The following is a 21,108-nucleotide window of genomic DNA, read 5'->3' as shown; positions in this document are numbered from 1 at the left end:
AGAGGAGAGACTGTTTCAGACAGAGGGTGCACTGAGGGACGGCATAAGTGGCCAGTTTAGGCTAACGAAGGAGATTTTAAACTGTAATTCATGCAAAGATATAACATTAGAGCATCAAAATTAAAATATAGACCTGGAAATTCATGATATGCCCCTTTAAACATTGTTGCATGCTCTTATGATGTACTCTTTGATCCAGAGACTAACTTGCCACTTATTGTGAACATCGCATTTTACAATAAAAATAAATCAATAACATAAAAGTACTATGACGAGGAAAAAAAATTAAACAGGTGCAGATAATTGTGCAGTTTGTGAATGTCCATGACAAAAGACTGGACCCAGTGTTGGGTTTTTCCCTCTCCCACGTTTTTTTCAGAAGAGTGGACGACGCTTTGACCTCAGGAAGGCCGTTAGAACGGAGAAGTGGGTGAACGGACAGTGTCAGCCGAACTTGGGGAATAGTCTTCAGACTCAGCGGGGGAGAGGCCAGGGTTAGCACTGTAGGGGGCGCTGGCACCGATACTGTGTGGGAAGTGGGGAGTGGGCCTTACATCCTGGTAGCGTCTTCGTCGGAAAACTTGCTTCTCCTTATCAAGTGGCGTGGTCTGAGAGAGGGTGACACAGCAGCAACTGTTAGCTTCTCTACAAGACCACAGAGATGAGGAGTGACATCCAATCACTGATGCATGACGTAAAGTTTATACGAGACAATGTTTGCATGCAGTTGAATGTGAAAAGCTGCATTAGCCCCCACAGCTCATCTCCTGAGAGAATGACAGAAAGTTCGACTTCATCTTGTGACACCCTAATGCAGTGCTCAACAAAACCAGGAAAAGCAACAAGATAAGGTCTGCCAGCACCAGGTAAGTGGCACCTTTATGCCCGTGATAGCACTTCTTATGAAGAAACAGATACGCTCATCTTGTGAAACAAAATCCAGTGACTCACATGAACCCTCAAATGCAGTTAGCGTTGCAGAAATGTTACTTATCAATAAAGAGCGAGGGGAACTGGACAACCAGCTGAGAAGAAACAGCCACAGCAACTAGTGAGATGAAGTAACATAATAAAGTGATGGATCTGATGAGGCATGAAAAGGGCTTGATGAGCAATGAATCAAACCCTTGAGGGGGGGCAGGGGATGGGAAATGGAGACTGCCAGCACTTTGCCATGGAAGCACTCACTGCATTTTAGCACTATGCTGTGTCATACCTTATCCAGTACAATCCTGGATGCTGGCAGTGGTCCAAAGACCCTGACTTCTGGATGGTAAAGTCCTGGTCCAGCTGAGCAGAGAGAGATGAACGCAACTCAGGGGATCACCTTGAACTCAAAGCATCACTGACCCGATTAGCATTAAGACGCACAACTCTACATCCCGTTATAACTGCTATGATGAGTAGCAAAATAAATAAATAAATAAAAAAACTGGCAGAAAAATGTCATGTCACTGTCAACTGACATTCTGTGAAATGTCAGACATATTTCTTTTTGGCAACTGACAACTCAGCGCTTACTTCACCTGCAACGAAATAAGTTCAATATACTAGAAATATACGCTGTAGAGGAACGCAACTGATTAATGCTACTAAAAATAGACAGCGGTTTGAAATCCAGTATAGAGTTTTTATTTTTATTTTTTTATCCTTATGCACAAATACAGGTCAAATGTAAAATTATAAGGGTAAAATTCCTCCCCGGGCATTATCAAACCCCTAAAAACTCATGGCTGTGTATCACAATTACATAATTATATTTTTTTTAATGAAAATAATCCCTTTCTGCCTCAAAATGGCTTAGATGTGGCTCTACACTTTTGCTTTCTTTAGAATCGGCCAGTTTGTGAAATCTTCCCACGTCTATCTCCACCAAACCCTCTGCCTCCCGACCGCAACACACCGGCTCACCTTTAGCTCCACACAACACAATGGCAAGTTGTGACATTGGGGTGCTTCAGCCCTGCATGTTTGAACCAGAAACAGTTCTGAAGAATAATAATATGAAAATCCAGCCCCACAAGTTGACAGTTCCTTTGGTTTGCTGCGTATGAAACTCAGGCTGATGTTTTTGAGATGGTCAACAGTATCTGGCAGTTTCAAGGTAGAAATAATCAGACATGGCATTGGCTGCTTATTTCACTCATGATATGTCTTCCTGTATGTGAAAAACACATAAGTTTTTTTAAAAAAACCCAAAACAACCAAACTTGATTTTCACCATCTTTAAGTCACCTCTGCTGAATTCTAGTCATTGTAGGTCAGCTACAGTATTTGGAAGATCTCCTAACAAAAGTGCTGACAGTCTGGCTAAAGGAGGAGGATGAGAAGCCAGAGGAAATACAAGGAGACCTGGTGACAAGACGGAAATGGATGAATGGATATGTACACAGAATAAAGCGAAGACATTTCTGCTTTGCAAATGCAAACAATGCAAGTTTCAACTTAAAAATGACACCCAAGGCATAAGGAGAACACTTTAGCGAATGGTAGGAATTAAGCAGCAGAAGGAGACGCATGAGGAATACTACAGTTCAAAGTTCAAAACGGAAGTTGCTTTTGAATGACATTCAAAACATCATCACTAAAGCATGTTCATAAAAAAAAAGAGCCCAAATGTGATCTATTGATGCAGAATGACATGCAGCGTCAGTGCGTGGATGAGAGCAGATCAGTGCTTACTGTGATAACTGACACTCCTGCTGTAGTGCTGCTGAGTTTAGGGCCGGTGTTGAAGTGCTTCTTGATTTTACCAGCCACAGGCAGCTGATGCTCGTTCTCTGAACCTCCATCATCCTGGAAAATACGAGGGGGCTATGCTTCAGCAACTCTGTCTGCTCACTGTACACATTCTTCTGATTGGTACATGTATGTGTACAGGGGAGAGAATTGACTTCAGAAGGCTTAACTTACATTGACCCAGGGGTGATCAAGCACCTTTACAGCTGTGTATCTTTGTTCCGCTTCTACTTGCAGCATTCCAGTGATCAGACCCTAAAGAGGAGCGCGTTAGCCATAAGTATCCAGTACAACAATGCAAGCTGAAACAACACTGATCTCTGTCAGATTGTGGTGTTTCATGTGGACCATAATCATGGCAGATGAGGAAAGCATTTCCAGACACAAACCTTGGCTCTCTCAGACACATTGTCCCAGAATGGTGCAGGGAAATCCAGCTGGCCCTTTAGAATCTGTTCAAAGAGAGCCTCCTGGTCTTCACCACTGCTGTTGAAATTAAACACACAGTGTTTTATGAAGCTCAAACTAAGCTACACATAAAGTATAGTGTGATGGCATACCATGAGCACTTACTGATATAATTTAAACCACTTAAGCAGGTTTATGTTTTTAATAAAGTAAACCTCCTGATACAGGAGCACATACCCACGGAAGGGAGGGAAGCCACACAGCAGAATGTAAGTGATGACACCAGCTGCCCAAATGTCAACCTTGAGACCATATCTGTAATTGAAAAGGAACATATCATGTATCAGAGACACTAAACACGTCTGCAAGTAGGAAGTCGTACTCAAGTGTTTGATTCCTTGTCCTAATAATCATGTGGCAGATGGCTAAGATGATGTAACTGCTCTGACTCACCCCGATTCAGCAACAATCTCTGGTGCTACATAGGTGGGTGTCCCACACACAGTGTAGAGGGGCCCGTTGACGACGGTAGCCAAGCCAAAGTCACCTAGCTTCAGAGATTTACTACCATCTTGGTGCTCATACACCTGTGTAACACATGCAGTAAGGGAACATAAGAAAGAGGCGAGCAAAACAGTCACCAATTTATACTCATCAGTGTGGATTTTATGAACATAAAAAGCTTGATGTGATTGTAAAATCAAGTACAAAGACTTCAGAGAGCAAAATACATTAAAACAATATTGCAACTGCAACTACAGAATGTCTCTATTGAACAAAATTAAGCTTTCTAAATAGTTTGTAAAAAAAAAAAAAACAAAGTGCAAGTTGAATTACATCTGTGGTGAGGCAGATGAGTTTCAATCTTCCCTTTTCAGCTACATTTTAGAGTTAAGATATTTTTTTAGGTCATGATGGGCTATTAAAAAAAGGATGTTTTATAAATGTAAGTACCAAATGACCACAATGAGAAAAATATAAAAAATACCTTGTGTATCTGCATCATTTACTTTCACAGATTTATTTGATGAATGTTGCCCGTCTTATTGGTGGTAGTTTTAAAAGCAAGACTGTGGGAAGCTTTTACAACGTACAGAAGCTTTGCATCGTCATACTTACCAACAAATTTTCTGGTTTTATGTCTCTATGGACGATGTTGAGACTGTGCAGGTACTTGATAGCACTCGCCAGGTTGAACAGCATACAGCTGGCATCTCGCTCTGTGTATTTGTTGGACGAGGTAATGGCATCAAAGAGATCACCCCCCTGGAGAGAGAGTACTTAGGATGTGAAAGAGAACCAGCTGCTAAATGAATTAAAGGGCTGAGGCAGATTAACTGTTTTGGGGATTTGACATAAAGACATTACTGGTTAACAGGGATAATCAACTCTATATTAGTCTACAAAATATATGTCAAAGTATACCTCTAGTAAGAGAAAAAACTACTTGGTTTGCACTTGGTTTTTTAACAACAAAACTTTTACATCTGCGCTTAAAATTTCTTTGGTAGAATTCCCATATGTACAGTACCTTAACCAGCTCCATTACAAGATAAAGCTCACTATGGGTGTCCATTTCCTCAATTAAAAGTACGATGTTGGGATGTTTCACACGCCGAAGGATGGATACTTCACTCTGTATCATGTGCTCCTAAGTGATGAAAGAAATTTAAACAAATGAGAATCTATACACACTGTGTAGTGGAAATATACAGACCATGAAGTGTGAGACTGGGTAGCCCTCTTTTCTTTTGAGAGTAAATAGGAAAGATAAACCAGTTTCAGAGAAAAATGCTACTTCACTAGGATCATCTGATGGCGTTATTTAAACTGGAAAAAAAGGAGGAGACAGCACCATCTTCTGACCAATGAGGAAAGTACAACTGAATTAACTGATGACTGTTAAATACCAAGACAACAGTGAATCAGCTCAATTTTGATGGGTCAACAGTTGTAGAGTCCGGCTCACCTTTCCCCTGCATTTGACTTTGCTGATGATCTTGAGAGCATACTCTCTCCCAGTGGATCTCTCCACACATTCTCGAACCACAGCAAAGTTTCCGTCCCCTAAAGTCCTCCCCACTTTGTACCTTTCTGCTATAGAGGGAGGAACTGCGGAGCACTCATCTGTCGGCTCAGCTGTGAAGTAAAACAAAATGCAGAGAGTATAATATACAGCAGCATGTAAAGGTTTGGGCACAATTTGGTCAAAACTGTGAAAAGCTAAACAAGTAAATGATGTTCTGATTTCCAAAAGGCATGAAGCAGACATATTTTTACGAATATTTTAAGAAAGTTTCCTCTTTTTTTTTTATTTCCATAGTTTTAAAATCACTAAAGTGGAAAAGGCCCTAAAGCCAAAGTTTGGGCATGATCAGGACTTAGCATCATCACCTTGAGCAAATATCACAGCTTGTAAATACTTTTGTTGTCAGTATTCAAGCTCTGGTTTGAAGGACTTTTGCACATTCTTCCTTTCAAAAGACTTGTTGTTTTGTCAGATGATTGGGCTGTCTTACATGCACTGCTATTTATTTGGAGGTCTCCACAGATTTTTGGGGATGTTTATGTAGAGGGTCTTGCAGAGGTTTGAAAATTTCTAGATGTTTAATTGAATCCAGTCTTCTGTCTGTCAACCAGTAACATGTTCCCTGTGCCACTGGCTGCAACACAAGCCCCAAGTATGATCAATCCATCTCAGCGTTGTTCTTTTCATCAAATCCGTTACCCTATTTCTTTAAACCTATCTGTGTTCAATGTGGGCCAAAAGTTCAATTCTAATCTCATCAGTCCATAGGAGTCGTTGTAAAAATGCATCAGGCTTGTTAAGACAGAATTTTTTAGTAAGCGCAGGAAAGCTTTAATTCTGCTGAATCTTCCATGAGGGCCATATTTGTGCAGGTACTGCTGCACAGCAGAACAATGAAACACCACTCCAGAGTCTGACAAATTTTCCTGAAAGTCTTTTGCAGTCGAAGCCAGTTTTGAATTGCCTTTTTAGTACTCTTAGGGGTAGTTTTCTCAGCAACTGCAACCATTCCTGTCAACAACAATTTCCTGACTACAATAAGAGGTGAGGAATTTTTTCTAAAAACCTTTTGCTACCTTCTTATGGCCTTCACTTGCTATGTAGAAATCAGTGATTTTAATTTTCAGAATGCTAAGCCACTGCTTAGGAAGCCCATGGCTGCTAATTTCAAGAACAAGGTTTGAACAGTCAAAGCATTTATAAGGCTTTGAAATTTCCAATCACCTGGTCACTCCTAGCAGTGACTATGAACAAGCCATAGCCCCAAAAAGATCTTGGTAAAAGCTGTCTGACAACTAAAACTGCATAGTGCTCATTTCTTCCCCCCTACTCTAATCTGTGCAAAAAAAGTCACTAATTTCAGAGTTTCATCTTTAACTTTACTCCTTTTGATAATCAGATAATCTTCTATTAAACTATTCACAGTAGCAAAAAACAAAACAAAAACATTAGTGTCCAAATTCATGTATGCCAATGTAGAAACTTGTAAGTTACTAACAAACAATCCTGTGCCAGTATGTTAATGTCTTACCTTCACTGCTGGGCCCATCTCCTTCATCCATTGAGCTGCATACCTTGGTAGAGGCTAACGAGAGAGAAGACCCACTGTGTTGAGATCCCTGGAAAGAAGAGACGGCTATAGAGTGAGAATGAAATGACACACTGATGCACTTGTTTTACACAAACTTTAGAGAAGCCAAAAGCTTGTAAAAAATGTGATTACAGCCAGCTTACACAAAGCCCATTTGTTCCACTCTGCTAGCCTTGAGCATGCAGTCTGAGATGAGATAGAAATAAATCAAGCATGGTGAAGCATTATACTAATCTTTTCACCAGTGTAAAGTCTAACCTGTGTTTCTAAAAGAGACCGACAAAATAACATCTTTCACCGCGGCAGGAACACCAACTCCAGCCAGCCTTACGGTTAATTAACGATACTATCGCTGATAATTGTCTTGAGTGTGCTACACAGTCTCAGAATTTGCTGTCCCTACAGAAAACATGTCTTGTTGCAGTGCAGATGACGTTTCATTCAAAAAATACTTCCAACAAGTGATGCTAGTTGCCAAGTTAATTAGGTGAGCTGTAAATCCAGTGTCATGCTGACATTTGGTTTACTCTCTTAATCAATCCCTTGAAACTGTTATGCTTAACAATACTCTGTTTTAAAATGTTAAAGTGGATGATCGAATCTAGTTCAACGTTTTGTGCATTTTTATGATGCTATTCTTGCTACTCTAATCGTTACTGCATCAATAATACTCTTTGTCTTATATTCATTCATTGTTAAGTGGAGTGAAGTGGGCTGTGAGTGTAGCTTTTACATGGTTAAATTTGATTTGTTTTTGGGTGGAATCCCTTTTTAGGGTGGATATCAATGAAGCATTGAAGTACAGACTTGATGCATGAAAAGAAAGACGCTTTGGGACACGGCCGCAGTACGTGTGAGCGCAACTGAAATGTCAGGCACGCAGCCGGTGTAGACAACTGTATTGATTAAAATAGGGGCTATCTGTTCTATCAGACGACTGTGAGATGGACGTCTGAATAATGCCTTTGGTGTAGACACGGCATGCAAGACTAAACAGAGTCGAGACAGGAGGCAGCACCTTAAATTACCCATATTTACACAACTAGTTTGCCAGGTTGGAAAACCAAAATACATCAAATACAGCATCACAATGTTAATGGAAGGATATGAAGTTTGGATGATTTTTTTTCCTTGATTCATGTTTGTGTGAGCCGAGATTTACATGTGTACAGAAAGAAGTCCATTTCCAATCACATGGTTATTAAGGCTATTATCTAGTGGAGGCTAACACATATTTGCTTGGCAATATTTGGGAAATTTTGCAAATTCATTCCCATCAATAAACTTCAGTGTTTATGTTTAATTCCAAGTGAATACAATATTTTAAAATTGTTTTAAAATTTTGTTCAATGATGAAAAATCAATAAATGCATTTCTTCACAAAGCCTTCCTGGTATGGTGTGTGCATGACATCATACAAATCTTTACCTGATTACAGAAGCATCGATTTTTATTACCTGTCGTCTTCGGAGGCTCGCTGGACTGGTTGGAGAGGGGCTTGGAGACTTTCCAGAACGAGGTGTGGACAGCTGACTGCCTGCAGTGCCATTAGCTGTTGGACAGCAGAAATGGAGACAAACAACATCGTGATTAAATGCTACAGAATAAACGATAGTGTACTCCCATAAGAATACAGTGTGAAGCTTTAGAACAGAACACAACATATGCCTTTGTTCCTTTATGTTAGGACATAACACACATACACATGTTTATCTTATGTTTTTTGGCATTTTCATCTTTATTGGACAGCAATAGTAGAGAGACAGGAAATGTGGGAAAAGAGAGCAGGAGGATGATGTACAGTAAATGGCCGGCCAGAAATCTAACCAGTAACTAACTGCTTGAAGCCATTTGCATTTATGTGGTATACACCCTAACTGCTGGGTTACTGGGTCACCATATACATACACTTACCTGAACCAGTAGATGAGGGAGACTTGCTCCTGCGGGACATACCGCCACCTCTTGGGGAAGAGCGACCGTGCACTGTAGGGAGCCGACCATAAGATGCAGACTTTGCCACCCTGCATTCTGTAAAGAAAGACAGACATCAACGTGTACGCCAGCAGCAGCAACATGTTTCCTGGTTGATAAATGGTTGGCTCTGATAATTTAAGGTTCTGCTATTGCATCCATCAGCTTGATTGCATTCCTCACGCTGAACCTGAACTCAAGGTGACGATACCCCAGGTGACGATACCCCAGGTGATCAACCAGCCATTGATCGAGCCATGCTGTGCCAATGGGACCAGTTTGGCCACATCCACTGATGGTACTATGTCTGGAGCAGATCATAGACAGGACCCGAAAAAAAGGAAGGGAGGAAGACCTCTCAAACCGAACCTTCATCATTAATTAGGACAGATTTCTCTTGGGCCTAAAACCAGAGCCACAAACTGTGTGACGGCATCCTGACCTGCACACTCAACATACAACTAAAACCACAACCAATAAACTAGATTAGTGATTGAAAGCAATGATATGGTTTTTCATATCATCTGCATTCAGTGTGAAGCAGATTTGCACAGTGTATTGTCTATGTCGTCACCACACCAAATCAGCTACATACACTATGTTAAAGCTGTAACACTGCTCTGCTACAACCCTGTTACACAGACAAATGAAAAGCCAAGAGGAGCAAATGGAAGTTTGGTGGCCTGATCTAGAGTATATGTCATATTGCACTGTTTGATAAAGTCTGTCCTAATCATTTTACACACAAGGACTTCACAAGAGAAAAAGCAGAAGAGTAGAAGGTGGCCACACACCTCGTACTGTGTATTAGTAGCTCTTCTAACAGTGGGACCTCAAGCGGTAACATCAGTAAAAAGAATACAATTTATTTTATTGTTTTTGGCTTTTCTACTTAATGTTTACATTTTACTAGAGTACACTTATTTGCTTGTATTTTTACTTATATGTTGCTTTTGTCTTACAATTGTATTTATTATTTATTAGGCTTTAAAAAAAAAAAAAAAAACAGGACCTGAGTGCCAATTTCGTACCACAAACATGTAAATGTGACCTGGCATGACAATAAAAGTTCTTTGAATCCTTGAATCCTAGATGTACAAGTTCAAACTTGGAAGAAGCAAGAATCGTTCCATGTGTTTACCACGTTCAGCATTTTCTTGGACCTCAAAAGGAAAACCGTAAAATAAAATGCAACATATCATCCCGCTGTCACTGTGCATGCCAGTGACAGTAGGCAAAAAAACTGAAGCCCAAGGAGTTGGTATGACGCTCTCCTCCCTGAGTGACTCAAGTCCCAGAGGTACACCTACCAGTTTCATCCAAGTTGAAGTCATCTTGATAGCGGAACTTTTCCGGGCCACAAGCGAAGAATATATCATCTTCCCCAAAAAAGTCCTGAAGGCAGGTGACCTAGTAAAGACAATGTTTTTGTCAGCTTTCGTCAACAAACAAGTTTGATACTGGTATCATATCTGAGCACTACTGAGCATAATACTGATACCAAACAGAGTACCATTGTCTTGACATACCTCTCACAAACTAAAACAGAGGAAGTAAAATACAAAAAACAATCTTAAAATCAGCATCAGTGTTGATATTATTTTTCAATCAGTCACATATCAGCAAATTGACTCCATCTACTGCTGCTGCTACTTTGAAGCCGATTTTGGAGGGCTTTCAAACTTTAAATGAGCATCTTGGAGGAGAATCAGTACTTCAGTGTGGGAAGGTACAGTTTGTAGATTACCAACAGCATTTATATAAACCATACGAAATGAGAAACAAAGGGAAGAAGTAAAAATGCTCTTTATGGTGATCATATTCTTGATCATGCACATTGAATCTATATTTACATTTACATGTTGCACCGTTCATTATATCAAAATGATGACAAGTCACTTTTGTGCTTTCAAGGGATACAGTGGCTTTTAAAGTACCATTAACAACTCAGAATTATGATGGGTAATTGTCTCAGATCAAATTGTATTATGGGTAATTTCTCAGTTTGAAAATGGAGAAACCCATCCAGAAAAAAAAAAAAATGGAATAAGCCAATGAATTGAAGATATAGGAGTTTAGCAGACACACCAATCACATACTCGAAATTGGCCAAAACACAGAGGAAAAATTAATGCTCCAGTGTGTGGCATGTGAATAATGGAATTAACCTCTCGTTTTACTCGTGTACCAGCCTGGCTGAGATGAATGTGTCTTAAGGGTAACTACTATGAAAAGCTCATTTTAAACCTGTTGGATGTGATTCAGTGCACTCTGTGACAAAGGCGTCTGCCAGTCATTAAAGACTTTCAATCCCTGGTGGGAGAATAAGTCAAGTGTCCTCTATTGTAATGGATTAACCAATATAAAAATCACGTTTCAGAATATTTAACACAAGTCATCCATTCAGGGACCCAGTCATGTCAGCACACAGTGATAATGCTGTTTCTCAAATGGGAGCATTTTCACACTATACTGTTTTTTTTTTTTTTTGCTGGTTTGGGTTTTTTTTTTTTAGGCCAAGATAAATTTTGTTGTGGTTAACTATAGCTGTGCACTACAAAATGTAGAGTTCCTGTTTTCATTTCTTCCACAGAAGGGTGGACTTTGCTGAACATACTGATATCCCTCTCTTTTAAGTACCTGGCCTGCAAGATCACAGATACACATTGTGCTGCTGCACTACATCACATGTATTGTTGAGCAAGTGCTGGCTGCTCATTAACACAATGTTGGCTAAATAGCAAACAAGAAGCAGCAGAGGCGATGTTACACAATGAGTTTGCTTCAAGTGGCTCTTCTCCATCAGCCTGGCAAGTGAGAAAGCAGAGCTGGGTGCCAAATACATCCCACAGATTCTCACAGACATATCATTAAAAGCAGATCTAAAAAATAAAATAAAGACTGTAAGAATGCTTTACAATAATTTCTCATAAGTGGCTTAAAATGAGATACTGGACATGCAAGTGTGGGACTCTCCGAACGGTCATGTTATAGTAGTGCCACCAGGAATATGTTAGATACGACCAACTGAAAATATAGATCAAGTATAAATCATAAATAATTCAAAGTGCTAAATGTTGGTATTTATGTATTATTAATTGTCTTATCATTAAGACGTGTACTGAGTTCAGTAGGGGTCTAAAATGATGGCTTAAGTGCTGAGACACAGCAAAGAAAACCAGATGAAAACAGTCTGTCTGCCCCACTGCCAGCTAACCACATTAAATGTCATCATCTTTGCTACCATCCGTCACGGTACTGGTGTACCAACATTTGTTTCCACTAAAAAAAATGCACACCTCTAAATTAGAAGAATAAATTAGATTCTTTATCCTGAATATTGAAGTGTTGGATTACTGACTGCACAAACAGACTGTCTTATCAGTGTATTGCCATTAAAGCACATTCAAACATGCAAAGGTCATTCAGTCACAAAATCTTAAAACAAACACTGAGCACAAAGGGGGGGCTTAACATGGCCCTTTTCTCTGCAGATGCCCCACTCTGACATCCCCTGCCCCCAATTTCTCCTCCTCCTAAAATAAAGACTGCATGATCCCAAAGGGAGTAGCTGTACAGCCGTTGCCAAGGGGACCAAACAGAATCACAGCTTAGTTTGAGACAATGAAGGGGACATGGCGACTTTACGATGCACTGTCAGACTCTAGCTGGAGCTCTGAACTGTGCAAAATGCAGACAGTAAAACAATGTCACCATCAGCCTGAGTAAAATAGAAGACCACAGAGCACCTTGTTACGAAGTTATTAGTCCAAATGTGGCTTCGGTACTTTGGTGGATGTCATCTCTTTAACTCCAATCTTAAATTTCTCTAGCAAAAGCAGACATGACCATCAGTTAAAGTTAAAATAAGCAATATTCAAAAAGGTGTAAAAACCACAGACGATATAGAGGACAATATAGATTACTTCCTGTAAGGTCACAAGTCAAAAACAGAATTCTTCACATACTGTGTATTATAATATTTACGTTTTAAATAAGAGTCCAAAGAAATGAGAAACCTCAAACTTGAGATGAAGTAGTATAACTGGGGCAATTGTGAATGTGATGCTTTATATTGATTACTTCTGGCTCAGTGACACAGCAGCTCCATTAGGCCTACCATCCGCCTAACACATAAACACACACATGCTTGCGGTTCAGAACCATTCTGTGCAAATATTGATCACCAGGTTTTTATCTATAATTTCCGCAAGCACAAGCGCTGCCTCTGACATTCAGTCCAGAAAAATCTCAATGGAAGGTGTGCATGCTATAGAAGCTAATCAATCAGAACCACGGTAAAGACTATGTATTGCACACGGAGTGCATAAATCTGCAATAAAGCAACTGTGCCTGTGGACAGGTGGAACTCTCCAGGTTGCAGAAGCTCCCTTTCAAGTGGAAGACTGAACGCAGCAGCCAGTCACCAAACATGCCAGAATGCAGACCCAGCCTGACTTGTAATTTTCAAATGCTTCTAGCTTCATTTTGCGTGAATTGGCTTTATGTGTAGTTTGTTGGACCAAGAATCCAAATCAGAGCTGCTGCAGAAATTTGTGACAAGTGCAATTCCTCAAAAGCCAGATCACACCCACGTCCCAACCACAAATGAACATGTCAAGTCTGTTATATCTCAGCTGAAAATTTTAAAATGTAAATTAGGTACCATTGCACCATCATGAACAAATTAATATCTGATAAGTACAGCTCACAGTATTCATTGTACATGTTCTTAAGTTCCTGCTTTATACTAAATTCAAGTTAAAACAGCGATGTCCACTGAATTCAAGCATGTTCTGTAGCCTGTGAACCAAAACTGTAATAAAAAATAATCTTCTCCATTCCAAATACAATGGCACACTGAGCACTTCACTGCTTTGTGTTTACCAGCCAAGTCACAGCAGTAGGTGAGAGCAAAGCCAGACAGTCTCCTTATCTCGTTCATCCTCATTTTTACCCTTACAGAAACAGAAAGATGCTTTAAAAAACATTTAATAGCAATTCTTTGATTAAGAAAAAACGTATGCACAATTCATAATGCTAAAGTTGCAAAAAAAAGGGAAATTTATTGCAGATAAATCAGGTTTTCTAAAACAAAAACAGCCTAGTATTACAATAACATCCCCAAAAAGCAGAAGAATGTCTCCTGATCTCATTTTAAGTCCATTTCTGACACTGCAGTAGATTTTGCAATAATGCATTGTGCAGACAATACATCTGTGGTACGAGTAGAAACCAAAAGAGATTAATTGTGGGTCAAACCAGGAAATGGCAGAGTCAAGGTCAACATGAAGAAATGAATTGGAAAACATTAGTTACGTTCTGCTCTCTGGCACATAGGGCACCATAAATCTCATAACCACTTCCACTCTGCATCTAATTTCTAAAGCATGAATGGGCTATATAATCACATCTACTGACACATAATTTTAACATGGAGGATTAAGCCTCTGCTTTCATGCACTAATGTGAAGCCAAACAGTCCTCGGGTGCTTGCTGACGTCTATTTTCAACGAGAAGTGTTGACGCTAACACAGAGAAAAGTTAGCAGTGTGCATAATACAATTATAGTGCACAGCCATATCCATTACGGAGGAGATGGGAATGCCATGTTCGAAGTCTCCACAGACATATTTAGTCACTCTTTGCTCCATCCCACAAAAAACAACTGGGTCACACTGGGCCATATAATGTTTTCTTGCCTCAAACGTATTTGTCTGTGGAGTGCGAGTTTCTCCCTTGTCGCTCTTTTCTCTGTACCTTACAGTATGTCTGTACTGTCTTCCGCACAGAGGATGTTTTATTAATCGTATTGAATCAGTCATTAACATTTATAAAGTGCACCCCTGGAACATTACCTTGGTCGGGTCAATTTGGCCTAGTTAAGCCTGATTTCATGGCAGAACACCATTATAGGATGACTCAGCAGCATAGAGGGATCGCAGCCATCATGCAGACCCACCGCTAAGCGCATGCACAAATAGGAACACGAATCAGGATCCCAAAATACATTTCTTACTAAACAGCAAATCACAAAAATCTGTCCCATTATTATTTTTTTTTTTGCAGAAAACAAAGCAAGAGGGATTTGACAGAATGATAATATCACCACAAAGAACTAAAAGATTAATGCTACTGCAAATGTACTAATACAATAAACTAGCTGGTACACTTTTATGACCACATGTAAACAGGATAATCTGCTAGCTGTGTTTGGAAATTTTAATGACACTGTATATGAAAACTAATTTGCTAAGTTTGCAATAACTTAATAGCCCCATATGGAAGAATCAGCACTTTTGTATATTTTTATTTTAAACACTTTTTGTAACACTGCCAATTTCCCCACTGTCGGATTAATAACGGATTATGTTATCTTAATTATTTCAAATGTCAGCAAATGTCTGTCTCAGGACCAAAACCTCAAGCAGGTAATTTACCAAAGGTTAAACGCCCATGAAAACAGGCACTTTGATGCCCCTGGGTGCTTATTCGGCCATCTGGAGGCACAACATGGCACAAAGTACAAAAAGCAGAGAAACTATGGCCCAGAGCTGCACTGCCAAGGACATAACACAACGGCTTATATTTAAGAAGGCATGGATTATATTAAAAACTACTGAAATAAAGAAGTAATTATGGAATTAGTCAAACCAACGAAAGATATCTTCATTTCCCCACTATCTCAGCGTGAACAGGGCGGGCATCTAACTTTCCTCTATTGCAATTTCCTGACCATCTGTGTTTTGCTTAACAATCTCTATTCCTAAAATAATCTAGAGCATTTGTGGAGGCAGATTTGTTTGCTGGTGTGAAAATCTCCAACTGTTCCGCAACGTTACACAATGGGTCCTATCCTGAGATTATACCTCAGCCATGTGCTCCATCTTGCTGCCATGTGTATAGTAAGGCTGATAGACCGAGCACTGCATCTGTGAGCCCTCTCACAATACACCTACAGTTCTGACATCACTACTGCACTGCTCTGCCGCAGAGGCTGTTCCTTAGCAACCGGCTCAGGAAACCATTTCACCATAGAAACGGTCACAGGAAAAAAAATTTAAAAAATACATATTTTGTCATAAGAATACTAATATAAAGTCCATGTGATAAGAGTTTTTGAATAGGCTGACTATTCTTGTTGGATGTTCAGTCATTTTTTTCTGCAGTTACTACTAATATGAGCCCATAAAGCAAAGCGTATCCCCCATGACAGCTGTAGTTTCCTAACAAATATTAGTTCATGTAGTGTATGTGTACACTGAGGTATACAGTAAGAATAAAGCCCATGCACCAAGAACAGTATCAAATAATGTAAATAAAGACTACTCTAATCCATAGATAGTAAAGGGAAAAAAAGCATGGAAGTAGATTGTTATTTAAGTGTCTAGTCGCTGATCATATTGCCTGTCCAGTAATAACTCACTAAGTGAATATCTTTTTAATAATGTGCTACTGTTGGTTGGAATATGAGATGGAGTCCTAGAAACCCACTTCTCATAATACATTTAGCAAATATTCCCAGTCGACTTTTAACCTACTGGGCTGCCTCCCTCTTTGGGTAAGGAAGCAATTCTCAGAGACATGAATGAAGAACAGACCAGACCACCTCCAAGGTCAGAAGAAAAGTTCTTGTTTTTTTTTCCCCTTCTAAACCCTATGCTAATGTGTACCAAGTCTGTCTCATGTGGAATGTTCTGAATTAAACAAGGAAGAGAGAGCACCGCAAATGGGAAGTCAGAAAAGCAGAGAATATTTCAAATCAAGTCTGAGAATATTTAACACCTAAACAGCAGAACACATGTCTCCACAAATAAATTCACGATATTTAGGTATTGTACACAGTAGAGCTAACTAATTCACAAAGGCCATGCCACTCTCATTTCACTTTAGTCATCAAAAGCATCCTTCCGTCCTTCCCACTTGTGAGCAATTAATGTTTAAGTGGTGGACGGAAAGGCAAAAGATAATCGCGCCCTCTCAGGTATAGAGCACTTACAGTTGTTTGAGCTGCTTTGCTTCCTTCCTTTATTTTTAAATACAAACAGTCTCAGTGCTTTAGCTTGAACTAAGTATACAGTACATGTGAGACTGTGGAATAGGATTAAAAAAATAATAATTTAAATTATTGAATGTACTTTTTCAGCAACATAGATTGCTATACAAATATGCAGCCGGTTTCACAAATTGCAAGCACAACTAACAGTTACATAAGACTGAATTTAAAATCAAATTGAGTATATCATGCCACTTTAATTAACTTGAAGTGTTTAACACTAACAGTTTCCTGAATGGCACCGTTGTGTGTTCTATGTAACGCCTCAGAAGTATGTTTAATGTTTCCCCTTTGAGTAAGGACAGCACTGAAAGTCAGGTCCCACATAAACACTTTATGCTGTAGCAATGAAACGTGTCTCCCTGAGAAAAAACTATCCACATACACTGGCAGCTGTTTTGGCTTAGACCCCTCAAAGTCACTTGCTAATCTGAATGTTCTTTTTATGCTGCAGTTGACAACATGTTTCTGCCAATATTAGAAGTTTTACAAAATTAGCAGAATCACAGAATGACTATTTAACACCTACCGGTTTTCCATCAACAGTATATAGCCTTTTGACGACTCCAGAGTCCAGTTTAATGGCATCTGTGATGTCAGTCATGACTTGCTCAAAGGAGTGTGCAGTCTTCTTGTTGAGCAAGATCCGTACGGCCTTGCGAGGCTTTACTCCACTGCGGACAATAGTTACCAATTTGGGCCTAATGAAGTCCTTGTTCTCTCTGGTTTCTGGGGATCCAGCCTTGGCACTGCCAAGGGAAGAAGGATCACGGACAGACACAGCAGTCCGAGCACCAACTGACCAGTTGGGATTTACATTCTTTGTGTACTCCAGCTTCTTGTAGGGTTCTATGGATGCACAAACATAGCTCTCTCCTGCAGAAAATCAAGACACATTGACAGATTTTCTATCAGACACATAGTATACAAAAAGTAAAGGTCACAATAGGTTGTAGCATCGGCTCCCTCTGCGATTAAAGACTGAAGAAAATATACATTTTGTTTAGATTTGCATCAGCAATTTTGGCAGCGTTTGTGACATATAAATAGATGCAGGGCAGAATAACCAGTACTCAGGAACTCTGCTCACCTTCCACCAGCTGGTCCATGCTGGTGATCCTTGTTATCCCATCAATGGTATATATGGTCCGGACCCCTTGGGGCAAGTTGACATTGTCTGACAGAGCTCTTGTGAGGTCAGCCAGGAGTGCTTCAATGGACCTAAATCTCTCCTGAGAAATGGCATACACAATCCCTTTGAAGTAGCGGTCCCCATTGCGGTAGAAACGAATCTTCTTGGCCTTCTTTTCTGAGCTCAGTGCTTGCAGTGTCCTGGTTCTGTACAGGCTGCAGTGAGCGCTATGAGTGGGACTGGGGAGACCATTCCCTCTTGAGCCTCTTCGGGTGTATCTCTGTGCCTTGTCCCGCTCATCAAAGTGCTCCAGCTCCATGACTGTGTAGTGCTATTACACTCTAAATAATACAAGGAGAATGCTTTACAATTTGAATAAGCTTTTAAACTTGCGCATGCATGTTTTATTAGAGCAATTATGTTCTGTGTCAGCCTAGTTGCTTTTACACCTGATACAGCAGTGATACAAGCCTTGATGCTGCAACTGCTGCTCATAAACACATTATGAAGTAACATGTCACACCCATTTCATGCACCCTGGCGTGTCTCTATTCAATCTTAAAAATGTACATATATTTGCAGTGCATAGTACAACATTAACAGCATAAGCCTGCTTGAGGATCTTAGATGGAATCTTAGTGAAAGGTAATCATTTTAAAAAAAATAGCATTGCAAGAAAAACGGCAAGGAAAAGGATTCTTAGTATCGGTGTAATCTCCCTTACCTTTGAGGTGAGGACAGATGCAATCAAACGCGTTTCTTCAGGCGGAACGTGTCTCAGACAGTCTTTTATTTGTTTGATGCCTTGGATGAACCATGCGTCCCTTTGTTGCCCCTGTGATGGTGTTCTGCCTCCCTGCCGTGTGTCTACTCTGCTGTGTGCTCACATGCGGATTGGAGGCAGGGCTGTAGCCGGTGTCCTCCACCCTCCCCTACTCCTCTTCCATTGCAGTGATTTACCGGACCGCTGTGGTGTCAGTCTTGCGCGTGCACGTTTTTTCTGCCAGAGCGCGCACCCACATGCAGACACGCGTGTTAAAGAGATGCGCGTTCCCGTTCAGGTTGGCCTGCTTGAATAACCTCCCCCAAATTTTTGCATATTTATGATTGAATAAAAAGTCAAAATTAAAAATTGTTCGCTAATTAACTCACGAACAAAATAAAAGGCGTTGAGTTAACCTAGAGGCTATCAGTTCCGGTTAGCGAGCGGGTGTGCTTTACCATAGCAACAAGACGGTAGTGCTACAAACTAGCTAGCGCTAATATAAACTACAGCTTGGTGAGAGTGAATTAAAGTTTCAAGCACACATTGTAAAACAGAGAAAGGCTAACTAACTTGCACTCGTCGTTTGTGTTAACTCACCATTTCCACTGGTGTTGTACAAAGACGTGTAGCCGGCTAGTTGTCATTTCACAGCTTCGTAAGCTAACGTTAGCTTACTGCTTCGAATATCACGAGCGGGATGCTAACATCCGGTCGAACTTACTTCTTTTTTTAACATTTTTTATTTATTTATTTATTTTGGTATCAAAATCTCAACACAGGTTGAAAAGCAGACTGCCTTTGTTGTAAGGTGTGTAGCTGGTAATACATTTAAAATGTGACGTTTTTGCCACTTCACACAGGTGTAGGTGATGACTGTGATTAATTGGACCAGTGCATGAAAAGCGTGTGAGAGGCAGGAGGACGCTTTCTACACGGAACCTAATAGGCGCCACTTAAGTATGAGGAGAAGACCACCTAATGGGTAATTTGCACATTTATTATATCGAATCTTCACCGCAGGCTGTCATACCTCCAACAGGTCGACACCATGCATGAATAAACAGAGAAACAACCGTGGCACATGGCCTTTAACTTTTATGCCTATCAGCATTTTTGTATTTGCTCAACCAGATGCCAACAATTACATTATTATGGGGCTTGGGTCCAACTGACCTGCTGAAGGCGCACTTTTGTTATCTTTAGTTAGTTTGCTGATCAAGTTAATCCAACTAAAAGGTCTTAAAGTAATAGACAAACTTGTGACTCCTTGAAACTTTGACTTTGCTACCTTTGCTGTGCGTGTTGTGTTTGTTTCTCAGTAATATGAAGTAGAAATCTGACTTTTTAAAGCCTATAGATACACGTTCCTAGTCTTTTCTGATGGGTTTTTAGTGAATATTTGAAATGAGAAAGTAGCTTGGGCCTTCATGTGTTATCAGATGTCTGATTACAACATGCAAAGCATTGACTGCACTTTTTTTGTAGACAAACCTGGGAGCAAATCACTCCAGTCATATGAAACTTCAGCCACTGAGCAGTAAGAAAAAAAGACAATTGTCACCTATTCTTAGCTATAATATGCAAATCAAGTGTTTTGAATGCAAGTTGTGTTGCAAGGGCTCAGAGCAGTGCTTTTGTTCAGATTCAAGGATGAACATAAAGATGAACCCACGAAAGAGAAGTGCTGCCCCTCTTCTGCACAGAAGAGTGAGCTCGAGACTCTTCATCTTCGCAAGGATCAGAAACGGAGGTTGGACTTAGTCAGTTTCAGATTGTGCTGTTTAAGCAAATAAAATGTGGTTAAAATTCTTGTAATGGGAATTTTGTCTGTAGTTCAGATCTTGGGTGTGTCACCGTCATACTAAATAAGTGAATAGTGACACTGCACCAACAATAACTTTTGGTTTATTTGCTGTTAAAATTTCTATGGCTTCCCAGGCTCCAAATCAGAACATCTTGTCAGCGCTTGTGTGAACTTCTGCCCTTTGTCGATGGTCAGTTAGACACGGCAACCCTTCTAGAGCTCACTGTGAAGTACATAAGCTACCTCAAGGAGAGTCTGCCTCCAGACGTTCTGTCTAAAGTAGGTTTAATGCATTCTGATGGCAGCACTGAATGTGAATCCCATGAAACGATTGCTAGAAGAACTAACGACACCTTGTCTTTCTACAGGTTATTCTAGCAGCTGAGAAGAAAGTGTGCAGTTTGTGGAAAAACATACCAAAGAGGAAACGGTACAGAGAGTCTTAGCCATGTACCTACGTGAATTTTTAGTTGTATGTGTTTTTGTTGTTTTTTTAAACAAGTTTTAATTTTTTTTTTTTTCTCAGAAAAACAATCCGACTAAAGAGGAATACCTCACAAAGAACAAAACAAACTAGGAAATCAAATAAGGGTATTTTTTTAAACTGTT

At 40.0% G+C, this 21,108-nt stretch overlaps 1 protein-coding gene across 2 annotated transcripts; it reads right to left on the bottom strand.

Annotated features, from left to right (window-relative positions):
• Nucleotides 1-550: 550 nt before the first annotated feature.
• LOC103363431 (serine/threonine-protein kinase DCLK1-like) lies at nt 551-18,248 on the bottom strand. Of its 2 annotated transcripts, none has more exons than XM_008290199.1 (16): nt 17,888-18,248; nt 17,327-17,673; nt 10,052-10,151; nt 8,682-8,798; nt 8,225-8,319; nt 6,714-6,795; nt 5,117-5,286; nt 4,679-4,798; nt 4,267-4,413; nt 3,601-3,734; nt 3,385-3,462; nt 3,129-3,225; nt 2,914-2,994; nt 2,683-2,796; nt 1,217-1,290; nt 551-608 (listed from the first exon to the last, which is right to left on the bottom strand). In XM_008290199.1, exons 1-16 carry the CDS (start codon nt 18,246-18,248, stop codon nt 551-553), a joined length of 2,175 nt encoding a protein of 724 aa, XP_008288421.1. The 2 variants fall into 2 exon arrangements, with proteins under 2 accessions (XP_008288421.1, XP_008288420.1); XM_008290198.1 differs by having other exon boundaries at nt 6,708-6,795; nt 8,688-8,798.
• Between the last annotated feature and the right edge of the window lie 2,860 nt (nt 18,249-21,108).

This window comes from Stegastes partitus, unplaced genomic scaffold (assembly GCF_000690725.1).
Source record: "Stegastes partitus isolate 25-593 unplaced genomic scaffold, Stegastes_partitus-1.0.2 Scaffold659, whole genome shotgun sequence".
Taxonomy (NCBI): Eukaryota; Metazoa; Chordata; class Actinopteri; family Pomacentridae; genus Stegastes; species Stegastes partitus.
Note: the sequence above shows the minus strand (reverse complement) of the source record. Positions and strands in the feature narration are given on the sequence as shown.